This window comes from Suricata suricatta, chromosome 9 (genome assembly GCF_006229205.1).
Source record: "Suricata suricatta isolate VVHF042 chromosome 9, meerkat_22Aug2017_6uvM2_HiC, whole genome shotgun sequence".
Taxonomy (NCBI): domain Eukaryota; kingdom Metazoa; phylum Chordata; class Mammalia; order Carnivora; family Herpestidae; genus Suricata; species Suricata suricatta.
Window position 1 is genome coordinate 63,226,378 of NC_043708.1, and position 23,582 is coordinate 63,249,959.

The following is a 23,582-nucleotide window of genomic DNA, read 5'->3' on the forward strand; positions in this document are numbered from 1 at the left end:
CTGAGCTGTCAGCACAGACCCTGACAGAGGGCTCGAACTCATGAACTGTGAGATCATTACCTGAGCCAAAGTCGGACACTTAACCGATTGAGCAACCCAGGGACCCTGAGAACCAAGTATTAAATGAACACCAACTTGATGTATTTTAACCATTAAAACAAATATGCAGACTTTGCAGAAGAATCACAACACCAAATTCTATATCCACATGGATTACCATTATGTAGAAGCAAGATCTGAATAAAGATTATAGAGACTAGACAGATGGGGCACCTGGGTGGCTCAGTTGGTTAAGCATCCAACTCTTGATTTCAGCTCAGGTCATGATCTCATGATTTGTGAGTTCAAGCCTCACATTGGGTTCTGCACTGACAATGTGAATGGAGCCTGCTTGGGATTCTTTCTCTCTCTTTCTGCCCCTCCCCTGCTCATGATCTCTCTCTCTCTCAAAAAAAAAAAACAAACAAAAAAAGAAAGACAAGAAGATTATTGAGACTAGATAGAAATCATACAAAAATAAGAAATAAAACCAAAAAAAAAAAAAAGAAAGAAAGAAAGAAAGAAAAGAGTAGACAGGTGAACCTTGAAAACATTATGCTAAATGAAAGAAGCCAGTCACAAGGAAAATATATTGTATGATTCCATTTATATGAAATGTCAGAAGGGGAAAATGTCTTGAGATAGTAAGTAGATTAAGAGTTGCCAGGGGATGGGGGTTTGGGATCGGAGGTCTAAGAGGTAGAGGGGTTGAGATGGTTGCATACTAATAAATACAAGATTGAGTAAATAAATAAACAGTAGAGAAGAATCCCAAATGCAGGTTTCCCCTTGCTATCTGAAAGTCGAATGTTCCTGGGAAGCCTTTCCTAAGCTGAAATGGCGGTAAAGCAAAGAAGCAATTACCATTAATTTATATGGGAAAAATTTTGAGCATTACCAGACGCAAAAAAGTAACCTCTTCTAGGTTTTTCTGATGCCTAAGGGATGTAAAAACTAAATCAAGAGAAAGCACAGGTGCTCAGAGCCAGTTCAAAGCTCTGGTGGCTTGATGCTGGCATGCAGACTGCAGCCACCGGGAAGGAGCTTGGTCGGGGTGTGTGCTGCCTCTGTGACTGCTCGCTGCAACACAGACTCTCGGTGCCCTTTTTGCTTTCCTCCTTTTTTCATAAATGTGAAATCCTCTTTGGATTTCTTTCAGTTCATGAAAACAGGTACTAATATAGGTCTTTCATAAGAGCAAAGTCTTAATAATAGAAGGAGATACCTGTATATATGTTTATACGCTCTCCTCCAGGAAGTGGAGCTGAATTGCTCCCACCCAATGGAGGGTGAGCTGGACTTAGTAACTTACTAAGGACAGCATACAGACATGGAAAACGGTAACCTTACAGTAGAGACACCTGGCGCACAGCACCTTAACCAAGTGATGAAGGCTAACATCATCAGGGATGTCATGTCCCCCTGATATGAGGTGATGAGAAAAGTGCTTCCTCTCTGGGGTGTTTGTCTCCAAACCCACAACCCCATTCTAATCATGTGAAAATACATTAGACAACACCAAATGAAAGGATATTCTGAAAAATATCTGACCTGTATATCCCTATACTGTCAAGATCAGGAAAAACAAGGGAAATGTGAGAAACTGTCACAGATTAGAGCAGATTGAGATAATGGTGACCACACACAATGTGGTATCCTGGAACAGAACAAGTATATTAATAAAAAACTGGTGAGGGCATCTGACTGGCTCATTCAGAAGAGCATACAACTCTTGATCTTGGGGTTGTAAATTGGAGCCCCACATTGGGCACAGAAATTACTTAAGAATAAATAAATATATAAACAAACAAACTTTAAAAGTTGATAGTAATGCTACCCATGTTAGTTTATTTTATTTTATTTTATTTATCAATTTATTTTTTACTCAATTAACCATGTTAGTTTTTTTTTAGATTTGATAAATATACCAAAGTTTAGATTTGATAAATATAACAAAGTTAGATTTGATAAATATACCAATACGAAATGAGAACATTAGAGGAGATGGGTCTGGTATTCAGAAATACTCTATACTATCTTTGCAATGCTTTATTTTATTTTATTTTTTTAATTTTTTAAAATGTTTTTTTTAATTTATTTTTGATACAGAGAGAGACAGAGCATGAGAGGGGGAGGGGCAGAGAGAGAAGGAGACACAGAACCGGAAGCAGGCTCCAGGCTCTGAGCTAGAGGTCAGCACAGAGCCTGACGCAGGGCTCGAACCCATGAATGTGAGATCTGACCTGAGCCGAAGTCAGAGGTTTAACTGACTGAGCCACCCAGGTGCCCCTGCAATGCTTTATAAATCTAAAATTATTACAAATAAGAAGTTAGCGTTTTAAAAAGGAAAGGGATGGGGTGCCTGGGTGTTTCAGTCAGGTAAGCATCGACTTCAGCACAGGTCATGATCTCATGGTTTGTGGGTCTGAGTCCCTCACTGGGCTCCATGCTGACAGCTCAGAGCCTGGAGTCAGCTTCAGATTCTCCCTCTCTCCCTGCCCCTCCCCCCCACACACTCTGCCTCTCTCAAAAATACATACACATTAAAAAAATTTTTTTTAAATAAAAAAGGAGAGGGGCAGTTGGGTGGCTCAGGCAGTTGAGCTGCCAAGTCTTGATTTCAATTCACCTGAATGATCATAGGGTTGTGGGATTGAGCCCTGCATTGGGCTCTGCCTTAAGTTAAGCATGGAGCCTGCTTATGATTATCTCTCTCTCTCTTTCCCTTTTCTCCTCTCCTTTGCATGTACTCTCTCTCTCTCTAAAAGAAAATTAAATTTAAAAAAATTTTGGGAGGCACTTGGGTGCCTCAGTCAGTTGAGCATCCAACTTCAGCTCAGGTCATGATCTCATGGTTGGTGAGTTTAAGCCCTATGTTGGGCTCTGTGCTGACAGCTCAGAGCCTGGAGCCTGCTTCAGATTCTGTATCTCCCCCTGTCTCTGCCTCTCCCCAACTTGTGCTCTCTCTCTCTCTCTCACCCCTCTCTCAAAAATAAATGTTAAAAAATACTTCTCTTTTTAAAAAATTTTTAAATGTTTTATTTATTTTTGAGACAGAGAGAGACAGAGCCTGAGCAGGGAGGGGCAGAGAGAGAGAGGGAGACACAGAATTGGAAGTAGGTTCCAGGCTCTGAGCTGTCAGCACAGTGCCTGACGCAAGGCTTGAACCCACAAACGTGATATCATGACCTGAGCCGAAGTTAGAGGCTTAACCAACTGAGCCACCCAGGCGCCCCTAATTCTTTTTTTTTTTTAAGGAGAGGGGGTTCCTGGTTGGTTTAGTTGGAAGAGAATGCGACTCTTGGTCTTGAGGTTGTGTATTAGAGTGAAGAGGGTTTGTTTGTTGGTGTGTCTATGTGTATAAGTCTATGTCATATTGGCTATAATAGTTAAATTTGCTTATATTGCTTAAATATCTAAATTTTTATCAGTATATTCAAGATATTTAGGTATGAGGTTTATTTTTATTAACAGTCTCAATAATTATACTTCAAGCTTTCCTATTTTCTTTTATCTAAGAGGCATACTAATTTTAATGGATGAGGGATGTGTGTGTGTGTGTGTGTGTGTGTGTGTGTGTGTGTGTGTATCAATATGTATGTTCCATAAATGGCTTAGTCTCCTCTTTGGTCAAGCTCTGTTCTGACCTGGATAACCTTTGAACTCCCAGTAATTCTTCTACCACACATCACCATTTGGGAACTTTCCTTTTTTCCCCTAGTTCAGGGTTCAGAGAAGCTTTTTCCATAAAGGGCCAGGTAGTATTTTAGGCTCTGAGGGCCATATGGTCTCTTTCTCAAGTAGTCACTCTGCTACTGCAGAATGAAAGCAGCCCACACGATATAAATAATATGTAAAGAAATGGGTGTAGCTGTGTTCCAAGAAAACTTTATTTATAAAAGCAGTCAGCAACTGGATGTGGTCTGCCGGCTGTAGACGAGTGCTTATCAAATTTAATGAGCACACAGATCACTTGGGGAGCTTGTTAAAATATAGAATCTGATTTAGTAGGTCTGGAGCAGGAACCATACATGGAATGGCAAAGCATAGAAGACTCATCAAAGTACATACATACCTACAAGGTCATGAAGTTTACCTTTCTCAGTATCAAGGCAGACCAAATAACATGAACTGAGTGCTTACCAGGTATAAGACAGCAAGGAGCAGAGTAAACAGAAACACAGGTATGATGATAATTTCTTTAATTTGGTCATAGATCTTTAAAAAAATTTTTTTTAATGTTTTATTTATTTTTGATACAGAGAGAGACAGAGCATGAGAGGGGGAGGGGCAGAGACAGAAGGAGACACAGAACCAGAAGCAGGCTCCAGGCTCTGAGCTAGCTGTCAGCACAGAGCCTGATGTGGGGCTTGAACCCACGAACATGAGATCTGACCTGAGCCGAAGTCGGAGGCTTAACCGACTGCGCCACCCAGGTGCCCCAGGTCATAGATCTTAAATCATAGAATGCTGGATAAGGGAGCAAGCTTTTTTTTTTTTTTTAATTAAGTTTATTTATTTTCTGAGAGGGACAGTGTGAGCAGGGGAGAGGCAAGAGAGAGATACAGAGAGAATCCCAAAAAGGTTTTGTGCTGCCAGCACAGAGCCTGATGCAGGGCTCCAACTCATGAGACTGTGAGATCATGACCTGAGCTGAAACCAAGAGCTGGACACTTAACTGACTGAGCCCACATGCACTCTGAGGGGGTCAGCTGTCTTTTTTTTCTTTTTTTTTTAATGTTTTATTTATTTTTGATACAGAGAGAGACAGAGCATGAGAGGGGGAGGGGCAGAGACAGAAGGAGACACAGACTCTGAAGCAGGCTCCAGGCTCTGAGCTAGCTGTCAGCACAGAGCCTGACGTGGGGCTTGAACCCACAAACGTGAGATCTGACCTGAGCTGAAGTCTGACGCTCAACCGACTGAGCCCCCCATGCACTCTGAGGGGGTCAGCTGTCTTGACACGTCACTCCGCAGGTCCTCACTTTCATTCAGGTGATCTGGCTAGCCAGTCTCATCTCTCATGGCTTCAGCTGGTCTCTCTCAAAGTTGTGCATATATTGGAATATAATGACATTTCCAAGAAGCAGGCAACCATTGTTTTGTTAAGAATTCACTCGTAGCTGACTAGGGCATCTGGGTGGTTTAGTCAGGTAAGCATCCAACTCTTGATTTTGTCTCAGGTCATGATATTACGATTCATGAGCTGGAGCCCCATGTGGGGCTCTGTGCTGATAGTGCAGAGCCTGCTTGGGATTCTCTCTCTCTCTCCCTCTCTCTCCGCTTCTCCTCCACTTCCTTTCTCTCTCAAAATAAATAAACATTAAAAATAAGAATTTACTAGTAGTTGACTAGAATATTTCATTTAACCTCAAGAAATTACAACAATATATCTAGTCCTTTACATTGCACCATTACACAAAATCAACTCAAAATAGATCAGACCTAAATATAAGACATAAAACTATAAAACTTTTAGAAGAAACAGATTTAAGACCAAAAGAACAATCTGTAATAGAAAAAAAATGGATAAACTGGATTTTTTTTTAGTTTATTTATTTTGAGAGAGAGAGAGAGAGAGAGAGAGATTATCAATGTGGGGCTCAATCTCACGAACCGTCAGATCATGATCTGAGCTGAAATCAAGAGTTGGACGCTTAACTGACTGAGTCACCCAGTCCCAGATAGGCTGGATTTTATTATACTTGAAAACTAGTAATTTAAAAGACACCATTAAGAAAATGCAAAGTCACCGACTGGCGAAATTATCTGCAAATCATATATCTGATAAAGGACTTGAATTTAGATGAAAGACTGCTTAATAGGAAGACAAGCAACACAAATGAAGAAATGGACAACTTGAAAGTACAGGTGAACAAAGAGGGTATGTGAACTGCTAATAAGTACATGAAAAAATGTTCCACATCTTTAATCCTTAGGAAAATTCCAATTAAAACCACAACAAGATAGCACTTCACACCTACCTGAGCGGCTCTAATCAGAAAGGAAGAAAATAAGGAGTGCTGGCCAGGATGTAGAGGCACTGGAGCCCCAGTGCAGTGCTGATGGGAAAGTAAATGTTACTGCCGCTTGAGAAAACAATTTGGCAGTTTTTAAAACTGTGACACAAATCTGCCATATTATCTAGCCAGTCTACTTTGAAGTATAAGCCAACGAGAAATGAAACCATGTCTACAAAAGACCTGCACATGAATGTTCGTAGCAGCATTATACGTAATAGCCAAAAAATGGAAACAACCCAAATGTCCACCAGCTAATGAATGGATAAACAAAATGTGGTATATCTGCATACAACGGAAAACTACCTAGCAGTAAAAGGGAACGAAATACTTCTTCAACATGCTACTGAATATATGAACCTTGAAAACATTAAGTGAAAGAAGCCAGATACAAAATACTATCTACTTTATGAGTCCATTAACCTGAAATGTCCAGCAAAGGCAAATTTATACAGATAGAAAGCATAGTATTAGTCAATTAGGGCTGAAAGAGCTAAGTTTAGGGGAAAATGGGGATGGGGTTTCTTTTGGGGATGATGAAGGCCTTCTAATACTGTATTTACTTGCATGACACTATTTGCACAACTTTGTAAATTTACTAAAAATCATTGTACATGTACATTACATAAAGTTCAGAGCTACTATGCACTAATAAGCAGAGAAGGAAGTAATTATACCAAAATGCATTTTGCTTAAATCTGGATGGTAGGAATGGGGCAAATTTTATTCTCTATCTTTGCCTTATTTCCCAAGTTTTAAGAGATGTGCTGCTTTCTGTGTCACACACAAAAAGTCTGTTTAGGAACGCTGGACTGCATTACATAATTTTCAAAATTATCCAAATGGAAAATAAATGTTTACTCAAAATAATGAAGCTATTGTTTCATTTACTGTGACATTTCTAAATGACTTATTTATTTAAAACATGTACTGTTTTTCAAAGTTGACATGTTGATAGCATCTAATCAGTATGGACTAAACACCAGCAACGTCAAGAAACAAACTACTAGATTCTACTTGCCACATCATATGGTTTCACTCCACAGGCCTCAAAGTTATCTCTAGCTGTTTTGGAATGCCTCCATCCTTAAACAAGAGGAAATACTGGTCAATAGCAGGTTTTCATCTAATTCGGATCACCTCCCTCAAAATCTGTAATATGTTATATATTCTTTCTTTAGACACTAAAACAGTTTGTTTCTTTGCTTCATATTTAACTGGAATTCTTCAATGATTCAGTTTTCCCATCTGTCATCTGAGAATAATGGCAGCTGCCTCAGAATTACTGTGAGGATGAAATGAGATGAAGGAAATGTACAACATTCAACAGTCCCCTTTTCCTTCCTCGTCCTCCCCCCGAGTGTAGGTTAGATGTTCTTCCCAATAGACCCTTGCTACTGCAGTTCTAAAAACCACTGAAATTCGACTTCAGGAAAGCTGTCACCCACTCTGCATTTCTCTCCATCCATTCACTGCCTCCCTTCTCTCTCTCTCTCTCTCTCTCTCTTTCTCTCTCTTTCTCCACCCCCCAATGCCCTAATTGTGCTCTTTCTCTCTCTTAAAATAAATAAAATAAGCACTAAAAAAAAAAAAACCACTTGGTTTTAAAATAGTTAAAACACTTTAAAATGTTAAATTTTGGGGCACCTGTCTGGCTCAGTCGGTACAGAATGCAACTCTTGATCTTGGGGTTATAAAGTTCGAGCCCCATGTTGGGTATGCGGATTACTTAGAAATAAAATCTTAGGGGCGCCCGGTTGCTCAGTCAGTGAGATGGAGCCCCGCACTGGGCTCTCACGCTGAAAGTACAGAGCCTGCCTTGGCTTTTGTCTGGATGTCTGTCTTCTCTCTGCCCCTACCCCATTCGCCCTTGCTCTCTTTCAAAATAAATAAATATATATTTTTCATGTTTATTTATATTAGAGAAAGAAAGGTGGAGCACAAGCAGGGAACGGGCATAGAGAGGGGGACACAGAGTCCAAAGCAGACTCCAGGCTCCTAAGTTGTCAGCCTGATGCGGGGCTTGAACTCACGAGCTGGGAGATCATGCCCTGAGCCGAAGTCAGACCCTTAACTGACTGAGCCACCCAGGTGCCCCAATAAATAAATATTTTTAAAACATAACCAATCAATCAATCAGTAAAATCTTAAAAATAAATAAATAAAATGTTAAATTTCAGTCAAATTCAGGATTTGTGGAAATCCCAAAGCTCCTATTTCTGTAGAAAAATACTCTGAGAATAAACCTAATACTCTGGTCTGTCATTTTTTCTAGGAATCTATCTGAAAAATTTCTAAAGCTTCATTAGACTCTAAAATCTTGTTCTAAAGGCATTTTGATAAGTTGATCAGAAAGTCTCATCAACTACACTTACCGCAGTGAGCACTAGCACTAGTGTACAGATTGTAAAATCACTATGTTATACACCTAAAACTAATGTAACATTGCCAACTATACTTCAATAATGAAAAATGTAAAAAAATCTCATCAAATTCTGGTCCAAGCTACAAATTCAAATAAGTATAGTTATTTGTAACTTTAGTACATAAGTAAATCAGAGAGAAGGTAGAAGTTTTACTGAGAAAGGTAGATACTGTATTTTTGGAGATGTTCAAGTATCAGACTTCCTATCCTGAATAACAGGGTGAACTCTAAGGTCTTTACAGCAACATGATTCAGGCAAGGGGAGAAAAGTCATATTTCAAAAACTGAGGATGAGGAATTTATATTCTATAAATAGACCATTACATTGTCTGTTTGAAAGTACTTGTTTTATTTTTATTCATTAGTCATCTGTGTGTGTGTGTGTGTATGTGTGTGTGTGTGTGTGTGTGAAGTGGGGGATGGAGGCAGTGATAATAGACTCCCCACAGTCATCTGCCAGAGAGGTACTGACTACCAGGTCTAGTGTTGGGGGGAGGTGTGTACAGTTTAAAGATACAAACTGATAATGGCTGGAGTTCACATTGAGCCTGTTGTTATTGTTATTGTTATTGTTATCTTACCTTCCATTCTTCATAGGATAGAAAAGCTGCTTTGGGGCATATAGCGAGACCCATGACAATGACTCAAATAATGGGACTCAACCTTGCCATCACTACACACAATGGAGATAACAATATGTATCTTTTGAAATCTAAATTTTTTCTTCTAAAATTATCTTTCATTTAGTTTTACGTGGAGTATAATTTATTTTGAAATTTAAAATAACATTAAAATAGGGAATACATTTTATTTTGACAAAACATGGGCATGGGTTAGAAATAATGACGAAATACCTCTGTATGGGTAATCTTATTCTAAATTGTTCAGGGGGTGCCTGGGTGGCTCAGTCGGTTAAATGCCAAGTGCCAACTTGGGCTCAGGGCATGATCTCTGGGTTTGTGAGTTCCAGCCCCACATCAGGCCCTGTGGCTTCAGGCAGCCCTCTTCAGGTCCTTGGTCTCCATCTCTCTCTGCCCCTCCCCCACTTGCTTGTCCTTCTGAAGGGTAGTCATCTACTAGCACTGCATTAGGATTTGAATGACAGGTCTTTGAGTGCTCTTAAAGGGTCAAGTGCAGTGTTACAGATTTTAAATTCAAATCAAACTAAATAATTTGGAATTAAACTTTGGTTTGTTGGTGATGGTTCCTAGAGTTTTGTGTCAAATAAAGAAAAAACAAAATGTCACTGGTATGCAAAGAAATCTCACTTAATACAAAATATATCTCTGACAAGTTGACTACAAATTGAATTTAAATACAATACTGGAATTATGGAACATGTTCCTATAAAACAATCATTCCATAATTTATCTCCAACTAACTTGTTTCAATACCATAAAGTTTTTTAAAAACCTAATGTTTACATTATTTAAGGAAAAATTAGTTACTATGTGAATTTTTTCCTAAAAACATACAAGAAAATCATACTATGAAACTGTACCTATGTGTTTAAAGTTCTTATTTTAAGAGCTTCTTTATTAAGTAAAGTATGTCCTGAGTTAAAATGACGTATATCAAAATCTATATCCATAACTTCAGGGCCTGAAGATATCACTTGGAAAATTATGGCTCTAATAACAAATTCTTTCTGCAGATCATCACTCTGAATAGAAGCAGCAATGAAACCACAAAACTTACTGCATTAAGCTTCAGTTTGGGGATCAGTTTACTTACCCAACAGGATCTAATTTTTTCATGAGTGACACGGTCCCCAGACACGAATAATTAATGGTCCCAATATTTGATGGTGGTTGTGAAAGACCTTCTCATCTCTATCCTGAAAGGTAGTATTTACTCTATGGAGTATGATGTGTGAACATGACCCAACAAACTAACTCATGAGAAGAGATAATATTAGAAAACACTTACCTAGTACTTACTAAACAGTCAGGTGCTGTTTTGAACATTTTACCTACATTCAGTTAATCCTCATAGTAGCTCTATGAGTGAGAGACTGTTTTTATCTCTACTTTATAGAGGTGCAAACTTTGTCACTTGCCAAAGGTCACTCAGTAAAATGATGGAGAAAGGACTCAGTGCTGGTTAGTCTGACTCTAGAGTCTACGCTGCTATCCACTGCTCTTTACCTCCAGGTTTGCCTCAAGATGCCAGTAACGCAGTGACGGCTGTAAGATGACCAGGGATGCACAATTTCACCCCTCATTTCCTAGTGTAAATCTCATTCGGGCCAGTTGAACTCTCTGTACAAAAGCTTTTACTGGCTACGATGCATTATTTTGGCAGTTTCGGTCTGATCTTGGAGCATAACACAAAAGGTGCAATTCTAACAGATTATTTACTTTTAGTTGATCTCAACATGGAACCTAAAATGATTCAGGCAGATAATGTGCAAATTTAAGACAGTAAAACTCATACTACTATATTTACGATAGTGTGCCTAACATTTGTAATTAGACCTAAACTTCCAAAATTACTGCGTCTGAATTGCCCTCTTACTGAGTTCAGCTAATCTCCCTTTCTACTTCCAATAAATAAAACATACCCAGCAAATGCTGTCCAAGGCAAGTTTGCAGGCACGTATCTGAATTTAGTATCATTCTCGCTCAGATCAAATGTCAGGGTGAATGCAGGGCTCTTCAGGTGGCCTGCTTGGCTGCCCTTTGCCCAGGAGCACCTTTTGCTTTTCTGAATTTCACAATAAGGTGTAGCAGCATGTTATAACTCCCACTGAGAATGTAAGTAGGAAGTAAAGTTGTCAGACAAGAGCTGGCCCAACTGTTGCCCAAAGGATATTCATAGTTAAATTTATACTCACTTAAATATCTCACAATCCTTAAAGAGCAAAAATGTCTCAAATACTTTAGTAGTGGTCCAATAAAACTATTTCAATAGCAGGCTGTAATAAATAACTTTAGGTTAAGTAGGGGCAATTTAAACTTTAAAATGCCAAGAGTGTAGACAGACAAGGGAGTAGTGATAGCAGCAGAGTAGTTTGGGAGCACCCAGGATGCCCTAACAAAAAACCGTGATATCAGCAAAGATAAGAAAAACCCCACAAGCCTACAGGCAACATCCTTACCAAAAACCAGGTGGAAAATCAACTCCTGGAACTCTAGAACACTAATGGGTAGAGTCAAACTACACTTAGTCACAAGAACTAGGTGACCACAGCTGTGCTGGCAGGAGTGGAGGTTTGAAACTGTGGGCTGGTAAGGGTCAAAAGAGCCAAAGAACCCAGAAATCACCAAGTCTTCATCCAAAGGGAGGGGCCCCTCTCCCCCCCAAAAAAGAAATGAGAGCCCCAGGAGTGAATCTAAGAACCACAGTGAGAACTGGGAGGAGGCCTGGCAGGGTCTTTTTGCCAATGAGTACAAGGAAAGGTCCCATCCAGAATGCCAAAGGGCAGGCGACACCTAGTGCAAGCTGTTTTGTAGGACAGATCCTGCACTGAGGAGGTACTACTGAGGTGGAACATAATATATCTGTTAAAAGACAATTAGCTAGGGGCGCCTGGGTGGTTAAGCCTCACGTTCATGGGTTCGAGCCCAGCGTCAGGCTCTGTGCTGACAGCTAGCTCAGAACCTGGAGCCTGCTTCTGGTTCTGTGTCTCCTTCTCTCTCTGCCCCTCCCCCTCTCATGCTCTATCTCTCTCTGTATCAAAAATAAATAAAACATTAAAAAATAAAAAAAAACAATTAGCTAGCTAGGGCTGACAAAGCTAGATCACACTGATCAAGATTAGTGCATTACTAAAATTAAGACAACTAGACATTACTTGCTGCCTGGTGTGGTACAACAGGAAGTACACTGAATGCATCCCCAGTGGAGAAGTATTTTGCCAAAAAACCCCATAAAACCTGAGTCAAACACAGCCTCTAGATCTAGATTTAGTTTATACAGAAAATACGGAGGAGAAAGAAATATGCTAAATAATACCATAAGAACGCAATCAGCCAGATGGGGAAAATTCTATAGGAGAAATAACCTGGTCTCTTCAGCAAAATGGTATGAAAATTTCGGGGTGAGGGGAAGGCAAATAAAAATGAGCTAAAGAGATATCAACTACATAAATATTTGTTAGGATCCTGATTTGAAGTCACCAAGTCTTTTTTTTTTTTTTTTTAAGAGAGAGGAGGGAGCGAGCACAAGCAGGGGAGAGGAGCAAAAAGAGAGAGACTATTAAGCAAGCTCCACAAATCTTAAGCAAGATCAATGCCGGGTTGGATCTCACGACCCTGGGATCATGACCTGAGTCAACATGAAGAGTCAGTCAGTCAACTGACTGCCCGGCAACCCATGAAGTCATCAACTCTTAAAAAACAGTTTTTTTGACACAACTGGGAGAAATGGACTATGAACTAGGGATTAGACTACATAAAGAAATTACCATTAACTTTGTACGTATGACATTAGTATTGTGATATGTTAAAAAAAAAAGGTCCTAATTTGTCAAAGATACTTAGAGAAGTATATACCAATAAAATAATATGATGTCTGAGATTTACTTTCAAATATTACCGGGCCTGCCATGGGAGCATGGGGGAGGCCATGAATTCGTTTCAAGGCATCTTTGAGGTCGTCAAGTAATATCATGAGCAAGTTGAAAAATTTAGGGTCAAGAAGTTGTAACTGAAATTAAATGGGGGCAGACATGTCCAAGGAATATTGGGGGATTTGACAACTTATGAAACTTGCGATAAATGAAAGCATTGAGATGGCAGATAGTGGGCAATAGAACAATACTGGGAAGGTGGTAATAGAAGGAAATAGTACCATCATGATAGAAGCCTTGGAATGAGTATAAACAGAGGCTTATTCACTATAGAAATCAATTGCTTTTACACGTCTCCTCTCCAATGAGCCAGTTTTACTATGATATGAAAATCGGGTTGCATATATTTTTGGGGGACTGCATACATTTTTATACTAAACTGTTTTATTAAATAAGTTTTTGTAATAGTAAAAAAAATTCCTCAGAAAAAAGGTGGACTAGATGAACTAAGAGCAGCAAAATCTTGATAACTGTTGAAAGTGTAGTCATAAGACCTTTTATCTATTTTTGCATGATTGAAAATTTTTTTTAAAAATTTGATTTTTAAGTAATCTCAATACCCAGTGTGGAGCTCAAACTTACAACCCTGAGAACGAATCGCATGTTCTACTGACTGAGCCAGGTAGGCACCCCTATGATTGAAATTTTTCAAAATAAAAAATAGACACAGTGTATGCACAACATGATTCAGAATATCTGATTACTACATTAAAACCTATAAAATGAAAGGAGTAAAAAAGAATAGGATTTATTTTAAAATTCTCTGAAGAATTCCTCAATCTTTTCTTTGTGGGGTAATCATCATGTTCTTTAGGGGAGTCTATTAATAGAAAGACAAAACCACCAGTTGAAAATATTTTGTTAGGGGCACCTGGGTGGCTTAGTCGGTTCAGCATCCGACTTCAGCTCAGGTCATGATCTTACAGTTCGAGGGTTCAAGCCCTGCATCGGGCTCTGTGCTGAAAGCTCAGAGCCTGGAGCCTGCTTCCAATTCTGTGTGTCCCTCTCTCTCTGCCCCTCTCCTGCTCATGATCTGTCTCTCAAAAATAAATAAATGTTAAAAAAATTTTTTAAAAATTTTGTTATAGGGGTACCTGGATGGCTCAGTTAGTTAAGCATCTGATTCTAGATTTCTGCTCAGGCCATGATCCCACAGTTTATGAGTGCAAGCCCTGCAACTGGCTCCATGCTGACAGTCCGGAGTTGCTTGGGATTCTCTCTCTCTCTCCCTCTCTCTGCCTTTCCCCCACACTATCTCTGTCTCTGTCTCTGTCTCTCTCTCTCAAAATAATAAATAAACTTTGAAAAATGCTGTTATAAAAAACAAGTTTTTGTGATTTTTTTTTTGCCAAATTTAAAACATTCTCCAAAGAGAATACTTTCTAGCATAGATTTCCCAGGCAAAGTGTCTGTATCTGGTATCATTTTTTTGAATATTCTCCATTGTTGCTTTAACAGGAGACAAACCACACTTCCAAGATTGTTAAATTACTACCTAAAAAAGTTTTGGCAATTTCCCATTCAGTCACATTTTCCAGTCATTTGTTTCTTATGGTTATAGACCTGGTTGTTTACTTTTAGCCAATGTCCAGGAGGGACTCTGCTCCAGGCAATTTTTTTCCTTCAATTTTGACATCCTTGTGAGTTAGCTATTATATAGTATTATCACAGCCTATTGCTTTCTGACTCATGTTACCCAGAAGGCAATTCAGGAATGAAGTTGGACTGGAATTTTATATAGCCTGCTGAGTTTCCTAAAGGTTTTGATACCTATTTTTCTATAATTTGTGAAGGTCTTTTTCCTTTTCTTTCCTACACAACATATTATTTGAATAGTTCCAGTGCTCTGAATGTATTTCTACAATTTTCTTAGCCACAGGCAACTCTTGTAGTGAGTAGATATCTGATCTTATTTTGCATGTGCAACTATAGCGAAGGGCAAAGATCTCTCCTCCTTTTCCTTTCCATCTACGTATAGTTTGCTCTTTTGTTTTGTTTTGGATGTTTATTTACTTTTGAGAGAGAGAGAGAGAGAGAGAGAGAGAGAGAGTGAGAGTGTGCACGTGCACACCTGGGGGGAGCGGGGGAGGGGCAGAGAGAGAGAGAAGGAGATACAGAATCCAAAGCAGACTCCAGGCTCTGAGCTATCATCACAGAGCCTGACATGGGGCTTGAACCCACGAGCCGTGAAATCATGACCTGAGGTGAAATTGGATGCTTAAGCGACTTAGCCACCTTGTTCTTTGGTTTTCGAACACATGCCAGTCTTTTCAAAGATCTTTCTCTGTGCTCTAATACCCATTTGTTCTGTATGTTTATACATGTAAACACTATATAATTTCCCCAAGTGACTGAAATAACCCCAAAACCACCTAAAAATGATTTTAAAAGTGCAAATGATTTAGGAACCAGAGACAATGATATAGAGCCATTGATAGGATAGTAGGAGGCAGAAGAGTGAAGGGAGATTTTATTTTTTTCCAAATAAACACATACACTCACTGATATAAGAGTGGGGCCCACTTTCTATTCTACTAAGGGCCTGAGAAGGTGATCCAGAACTCTGTATCTTAGCTTTCTTGTGTCCATGGAGATAATAATACTTGTTGCCACCTTTCCACATTATGCAGAAAGATGACTGGATTAGTTTTTGTGAACCGGTTTGAGCTCTTTGTTAGAAGGATGGCAGGTTCATAGTCAGGAAGGTATAAAACTGGATGTTCAGGTGAGTAATTACAGGGAACCATCCGGTTCTCTAAGGCAGGGTCAAAACTCTTTGTACATCAGGTATTGCAATAATTGAAAAGAAGGGATTTGAGTGTTAATTACTCCTGACTTATTATGCACAGAGGACAAGATTCTAGGAGCATCCTCAGGAGTCATGGACACAAAATATAATGAAAATAGTGTAAAAAATATTCTCCTCTTGGGGCGCCTGGCTGGCTCAGTCTGTTGAATGTCTGACTTCGGCTCAGTTCATGATCTCACAGTTTGTGGCCACCGGGCTCTGTGCTAACAGCTCAGAGCCTGGGGGCTGCTTCAGATTGTGTGTGTCTCTCTCTGCCCCTCCCCCGCTCACGTTCTGTCTCTGTCTCTCTCTCAAAAATAAAGAAACATTAAAAAATTTTTTTAAATTTTCCTCTCAGAGGAGAAAATCTTGGTGTCTTTTACTTTGAAACTCAGGGTAAAAAGTCAATTACAAAAACAAAAACCAGGGACACCTGGCTGGCTCCATAGGTGGAGCTTGCGACACTTGATCTTGGGGTTGTGAGTTTGAGCCCCATGTTGGGTGTGGAGATCACTTAAAAATAATTTAAAAATTTAAACAAAAACAAAATAAAAAGGAACTCGGCAGTTTTACTCATTGGCCCTTGAAATAGGTAATATAATGGTAGTAAAAATTAATAATACAAGAAGGAAAAATATACCTGCTATTCTAAATTTTAGTTATTCATCAGTTTTTAGAAATATTTATTTTTAAGAGAGAGAGAGAGAGGCAGAGAGAGAGGGTGACAGAGGATCCAAAGCCAGCTCTGTGCTGACAGCAGAGAGCCTGATGTGGGGCTTAAACTAACCTGCTCTAAGATCGATCGTGGCCTGAGCCGAAGTCAGTTACTTAGCCAACTGGGACACCAAGGCGCTCCTAAGTTATTCATCATTTTGAGGAGATTGTACTATCCCAGACACTGGGTACTGTATAGTTACAAACAAGATGGGCATGGCTCCTACCCCTCTAACAGGCTGCAATCCTCAGATACATGACTATGATCTGGAAAGAACATGGCCAAAGACTCCATTATTGGCATTTATAAAACCGTGGTAAAAGCGAGTGTAGACATGTTTAACTGGAATTCTTCAAATAGGGAGCACTTGAAATTTTATTTCCATATTATTTTAAAATATTTATTTATTTTGAGAGAGAGAGAGAGAGAAAATATGTGCACTTGAAATCACAAACCATGAGATCATGACCTGAGCCAAAATCAAGAGTTGGATGCTTAACTGACTGAGCCACAGCACCTAGGAGCTCCAGCACTTTAACTTTTAAAATTGAATCTAATTCAGGGATCTGAAAAGCTTCTTGGCAAAGTAATACTCCAGCTGAGTTTCGGAGGAAGAAGGGAAGGAAAGCCAACGGGGTACAGCATCTGTTAAATTCCTGTGAAATGAAACAGCATTATGCTTTTGAGGAACCAAAAACAGTGCAGCTTGGCTGGAGAGAAGAATGGGTGCCATGATAGTGTGATGGCTGATGGCAGATTAGGCGATAGAGAGGATCTAGAATTTGAAGTACTTTTATATGCTATTCTACAATTCAGGCTTCATTCTAAATATGACGATGACTAAAATATTTTAAGCAGGGAATACCAGGATCATATCTGCCTTCTGAAGATCCTTCAGATATCAGTGGTAGTGGAGGTAGGGGAAGAGTAGAGGTGGGAAGGTTTAAACTGACACATGAATAAAGAATAGATAGGAACTAGATAAAGAATAAAAATGAAAGATATTACTGAGAAAGGGATTGGATGTGGGAGCTGAGTAAAAGGAAGGTACTTGAACAACTGCCAGATCTCAGATTTGGATATAAGGCCACTTAATAAAATAGGTAATAGATAAGAAACAGAGTTGTTTGTTTTTGAGGGTAGGTAGGAAAATAGAAGGCTTATAAATCTAGTCTTTACTCAAGCTTGAGGTACCAGTAGGAAATATAAGTGCACGTGTTCTTCTTTTGATGACAACATAACAAGGATCAATCACAACTGCTCCCTCACACGTGTTTCTTGGGAGACATACTTTAGAACTTTTTATGTGCTTTCAGTCCCCTCAAAAAGGAAGAGGAGTGAATAAGCAGGTTGTATGTTGGTCACTATAAAATGGAGAAATAGTACTTTAATAATATGGAAACATAGTTCTTAATCATATGTGACCGAAGACCCCAGTTCATATATAAATAAAACATGGCAGCATGGGTTACAAATCCAATGCTGTCCATTAAACTATACTATAATAACAGTAAAGCTGACATGATAAAATAAGATGTAACTATTTTTACCTTTTTGAAATTATACCTTGAGTGGTTGTGTATATCCCACAGTGAAAATTTTATTGGTAGTGGAGAAAAATTTTTAATGCAATCAGTTTTATGTGTAATTTTCCTGCATAGCTGTACTTGTTGAACCTCTTTTCCTTATTATATTATTAAATATTCTTTTGTTCTAATTTTCATTCAAGAGGTTAGTATATTAACTTTCTTTAGAAGCTAAATAGTTCATTAAGAATGTTTCCTGTCAATCTAAGCACATAAAAACACTAAGCACATAAAAAAAAACTTGAAAGATTAAACTTGTATATTATATTCATTCAAACATCATTTAATGACCCAGGAAAACATCTTCAGCTGTCCATCTAGGATTTTACATTGTATTCACGATGCGTTTATTTTCTGTTTTCATCGAAAGATAATGCTATGAATCCTACTATTTGTAAACCCATTCATTCTAAAACATCGAATTTGTAGTCTAACAAGTCTCCTTCAAAGTTACCTTTCTCCCTCTACGCACCACTGTCAAGATCTAAAGTTTTCCACTACCCCTTCTCCCAAGAAAAAAATGAAAACATTCGCTTGTACTCCTCCCGCCCCCACCCCCAACCACAATAGGAAAGAAGAGGTGAGGCAAAGGGGAGCAAGTTGCGACGGGCGACCCAGAGCACGGAATTAGCAGCTAAGTCCGGGCTCGAAACGGAGGACCGCGATCAGTCACCCTGTCCGGAAGGATCTGGGCTATCTGCCAAGGAGAAGGTCTCCAAAGCCTCAGAAACTGACCGGTGCTAAGAAACCAGAGAAAGAGCGAGTGACAAGCACAGAAAGAGGCCCGACCCTCTGGGACATCGTGAAACACGCAAGGAATGCAAAAGCAACGTCAGGAATCCGGGACCGGCAGCGGCTGGCCAGAGCGCCCAGGCAGGTTAAAACTTAGCTCTGAGGGCAGGCATGCTGCTGAGACCTTTGGGTGGGAAAAGGCGCCCTGGGAGGTTGGTGACTGAGCGACCGACATTGTTGGGAGCATGAGACCGGTTGGGTCCCAAAAGTGCGAGTCGGTGGCCCACATCCCGACACCAACAGCGAGACACCGGGAGCAAGTCTGAGGGAGGGCCTAGGGGCGGGGCTAGAGCGCCTACCCAGCCTCAAGCGCCAACCCTGGGTCCTCAGTACGCCTGCGTATGGTGAGGCCGCACTCTATTTGGCTGCTAGGCAGACGGCGGCAGCGGCGTTCTCTACCCGGCATGCTGCGCGGCAGTGACGGCCCAACGTCTATCCCCTTCCCAACCCAGCCCCCTCTCCCCCTCCCGCTTCCCCCCCCTTTCCCTAAAGTGAGTGAGTGAGACGGACAGATGGAGGAGGGACTGTAATGGCGGCGGCCGGCAGCTCCCTACTCTGACCCACGGCAAGCACACAGCAAAGACCCCCTCCTCGCTCCTCTCTCAGCCGGCCTCCGCCCCGCCGCCAGCGCGGGGCCACCCTTCCCGGCCCTTCCCCCAGCCGTCGGCTTCTCGCCCTGCGCCCCGGTCGGGGCCCCACACACAATGGACGAGCTCGCCGGAGGCGGTGGTGGCGGTCCGGGGATGGCGGCTCCTCCACGGCAGCAGCAGGGACCTGGGGGGAACATGAGCCTTTCGCCAGGGGGGAATGGAGCGGCGGGCGGCGGGGGTCCTCCAGCCGCCGAAGGAGCGGGTCCCGCGGCAGGCCCGGAGCTGTCCCGGCCGCAGCAGTACACTATCCCGGGGATCCTGCACTACATCCAGCACGAGTGGGCTCGGTTCGAGATGGAGCGGGCGCACTGGGAGGTGGAACGGGCCGAACTGCAGGTACCTAGTTGGGGCGGTGTGCGGGACGGCTGCGGCGACGGGGTTCCCGGCCGGGGGGGTGGGGCCGGAACTCCTCCGAGCCCCGGGCCTTGGGAGGCCGAGGGGAACCTACCTGTGCAGCTCCGGGGGGCGATAGTCCTGCCTACGGTTCTGGCGATGGCTCTTCCGAGAGCCCCCCTCCCCCTTTCCCGCAGAAGCTGGTTCCCCAACCCTTCCTAGCTGCGCGGTGCGGGCTTCCTTGGGGCAGCCATTTTGACTTTTAGTATGGCGTCTATGGGGGCTCCTCTGGAGGCGGCCTGCCGGGCCTCCCGGGCTTGAGGCTAAACTCTTTTCTGTTGGGTAGTCCGGCTTGGGGTTGCTGGACATTGAGCTAGTTTTTGATTTTCCCTGCTGAGATGGAGATCCCGAGGAAAGAGTCTGGGAATGGATATTTTATTCCCTTTTTTCCTCATCACCCCCCTATCCGATTTGGCATTTTTGGCCCCCTCCCCTGGAGTTGGTACGCACTTGCCCCTTGACAGCTACGCTGCTTTCCAGGGCTGCTACCCAGCACAGTGTCTTGCTGCATACTTGGGGAAGTTTTCATTTCCTACCGCCAACTTTAGGTACCTTCTTACCTGGGATGCTGCCTTAATCACTTAGGTTTTCTTTTAGTTAGTTCTTTCTCAGTAACTTACTCGTCAATACTTCCCTAAGTTGAATTTTTCTTTTTAGAGTACCTTTACCCGGCTTCCTCTTCCTCCATCCCTTTCTTTATCCATAAAAAGCCAAACCGGAGTATCTGTGCTGTCTTTATGAAACGACTGAGAAAAGATTTAATATTAGCTTGAAGTAAAACGTACTTTCTCACGTTAATAACACAGGGGAAGCAAAGTTAAATATCCTCAGGACCCTTAATAATTGAGGCTTACTTGATCTTTCTAAGGCGAAACTTTGATAGGCTGGTTAACTTTTGGAAGATGTTGGTAGTTAAAGAGTTCATGTCTTGAATTTCAGCATGGCTACATCTTTTAAAGAGGATTGTTCAACTCTTGGGTATTTGTGTTTATTTTTAAATCTCTTTCCACGGCAAATTTAGGCTTAGAAGAAAAAAGCATGCATCTAAATAGTGTCGCACCTGTTCTTCAGACTGGTATATATTTAGAATGTAAGCAGTAGGGTTGGCTGGTATATATACATCATATATGCCTACGGTGAATAGTTAGGAAAATGTAGCGTTTAAAGAAGGAAGATTAGATTAACTTAAGAGTGTCTTCAGACAAATATATATTACTTTAATTTTGAGCTAGTAAACTTTTATTTGACTCTACAAAGTTGTTGAAGGTAGCCTTTTGAAAAAGTAAGGATGGGGGCGCCTGGGTGGCACAGTTGGTTGGGCTGCCGACTTCAGCTCAGGTCATGATCTCGCAGTCTGTGGATTCGAGCCCTGCATCCAACTCTATGCTGATAGCTCAGAGCCTGGAGCCTGCTTCAGATTCTGTGTCTCCCTCTCTTTTTCTGCCCCTCCTCTGCGCTCGCGCTCGCTCTCTCTCTCTCTCTCTCTCTCTCTCTCTCGCTCTCTCTCAAAAATAATAAACATCCAAAAAAATTAAAAAAAAAAAGTAAGCATGTTGCGACTCTTGGGTGGCTCAGTTGGTTAAGCATACAACTTTAGCAGGTCATGATCTTGGGTTCTTGAGTTTGAGCAGGGCAGGGCTCTGTGCTGACAGCTCAGAGCCTGAAGCCTGCTTCGGATTCTGTGTCTCTCTCTCTCTCTCTCTCTCTCTCTGCCCCTCTAACTCTCTCTCTCTCTCTCTCTCTCTCTTTGGAAAATAAACAAACATTAAAAAATTTTTTAAGTAAGCATGTTTAGGGGCACATAGGTGGCTTAGTCAGTTGTGTCAGACTCTTGATTTCAAGGTTATCAGTTGAAGTCCGGCTTTGGCTGTACAGCCTGGAACTTGACTCTTTATCAAAGTCTTCAAAAAATTTAATTACAAATATTACAAATTAACGCCTGTTGGTCAATTCAGTGTTCTAAAATATACTTTTGGACTTTTAAAAATTCTGTTTTCAGAAAGCTTAGGTAAGAATTGTCTGTAGTTTCTTTTAACTTGTGCCTAATGTGTTTTAAATGTTTGGAATTTATAGAGTTCTACTGATACACAACTTTTTATTATGCCATGTTGCAAACAATATCTTGTGTGAATGAAGATAGTGAGACAGTTATTTTAAAAAATTGCATTTACAAAGGCACTAGGCCTGACTCACTAAATAATACCTCACCAGTCCCTGGATATAGTGTCTATGACCTTTGCACTATGGTATGAAAGCTTGATTCCCCCACCCTAGAGAGAGAGAGATGTTTAGACAGTTATTTTGCCCTGTAAGCACCTTGAAAGATTGGATTTTAACACTTTGCAAGTTAATGCATTAGTCATTTTTAAGGTTCACTAATTTAAGTATCTGAGAAAATGTTTTATTTGTGGCTAAATTAATAAAACCTATAGCTTAATAAGATCTATATTGTCTGCCTTAATCCTGTCTTTCCCTTCTAGTTCTCTCTTTGTCAGTAATGGTAAAAATCTTTTAAGGAAGATTCCTTTTTCTTGTTTGCTTTTCCATTGATCTGCTATTGGCATATTAGTTCTGATAAAGCTGTTGTAAGGTGTTTTTGTTGTTGTTGTTGGCTTATTTTAAACAAATTCTACAGTGTTTGTACAGTTTTGTTTCCAGAGATTTTAATTATTTCACAGAGGTACTTTTGGAATAAAATGTTTATGATTGTATTTGTATGGTTTTGTTCTTCATATTTCTCAAAAATGTTTTATTGGGTTCCTTAGTTAATAGGGTTTCAGGTTTGCTTCTGGAAGATTGAATTTGTTTTATGTACCTTCAGTCTTGAATAGGATTGCTTGTGAGAAGCACATTTAAAAATATATGTGTTGGGGTGCCGCATTCAGTTTAGTGTCTGACTTCTGCTTAGGTCATGATCTCATGGTTCGTTAGAGCCTTGTATCGGGCTCTCTGCTGTCAGCACATAGTCTGCTTCTGTACCCTCTTTTGTCTCTCTCTCTCAAAAATAAACACTTAAAAATGTATGTGTCAAGGAATGCCTGGCTAACTTGGTGGTACAGCATGCAACTCTTGATCTCAGAGTTCTAAGTTCAAGCCCCACCTTGGATGTAAAGATTACTTAAAAAGTAAAATCTTTAAAAAAAGTCAAATGAGAAATATATTAGAGTTTAAGTGAAGCATCACTGTATTTTAATTGTAATCTTAAGCTCATTTATTTATTTAAAAAAATTTTTTAATGTTTTATTTAGTTTTTTGAGACAGAGACAGAGCATGAGCAGGGAGGGGAAGAGAGAGAGGGAGACACAGAATCAGAAGCAGGCTCCAGGCTCTGAGCTGTCAGCACAGAGCCCAATGCGGGGACACGGGTCTTGAACCCACAATTGCGAGATCATGACCTGAGCCGAAGTCAGAGGCTTAACCGACTGAGCCACCCAGGCATCCCTAAACTCATTTTAAAGAATGATAATGTATATCGTTATTATATACAGCTTTGGGTCACTGTTGATGTATAGATGAAGTAACCCAAAAAATGTTCAAGATTAGAACTATTCAGTAATGATATGACCAGATTAATATATACCCAGTTTTGATGTAAAGTTTC

General features: G+C 40.6%; 2 protein-coding genes and 1 pseudogene across 3 annotated transcripts in view; 2 read left to right on the plus strand and 1 right to left on the minus strand.

Moving 5' to 3' along the window:
* Window positions 1-20,181, minus strand: part of AP4S1 (adaptor related protein complex 4 subunit sigma 1) — a 48,736-nt gene extending 28,555 nt beyond the window's left edge. Inside the window, exon 1 of the mRNA XM_029950402.1 lies at window positions 20,037-20,181. The gene's annotated coding sequence lies outside the window, so the exon portion shown is untranslated. The remainder of the gene's footprint in view (window positions 1-20,036) is intronic.
* On the plus strand, window positions 10,273-13,303 carry LOC115302221 (annotated as a pseudogene).
* The window catches only part of STRN3 (striatin 3), a 99,857-nt gene continuing 95,695 nt past the window's right edge, over window positions 19,421-23,582 (plus strand). For both annotated transcript variants that reach the window (XM_029950400.1, XM_029950401.1), the window contains exon 1: window positions 19,421-19,924. In XM_029950400.1, the coding sequence (XP_029806260.1) occupies window positions 19,643-19,924 (282 nt within the window). In that variant the 5' untranslated portion in view covers window positions 19,421-19,642. The remainder of the gene's footprint in view (window positions 19,925-23,582) is intronic.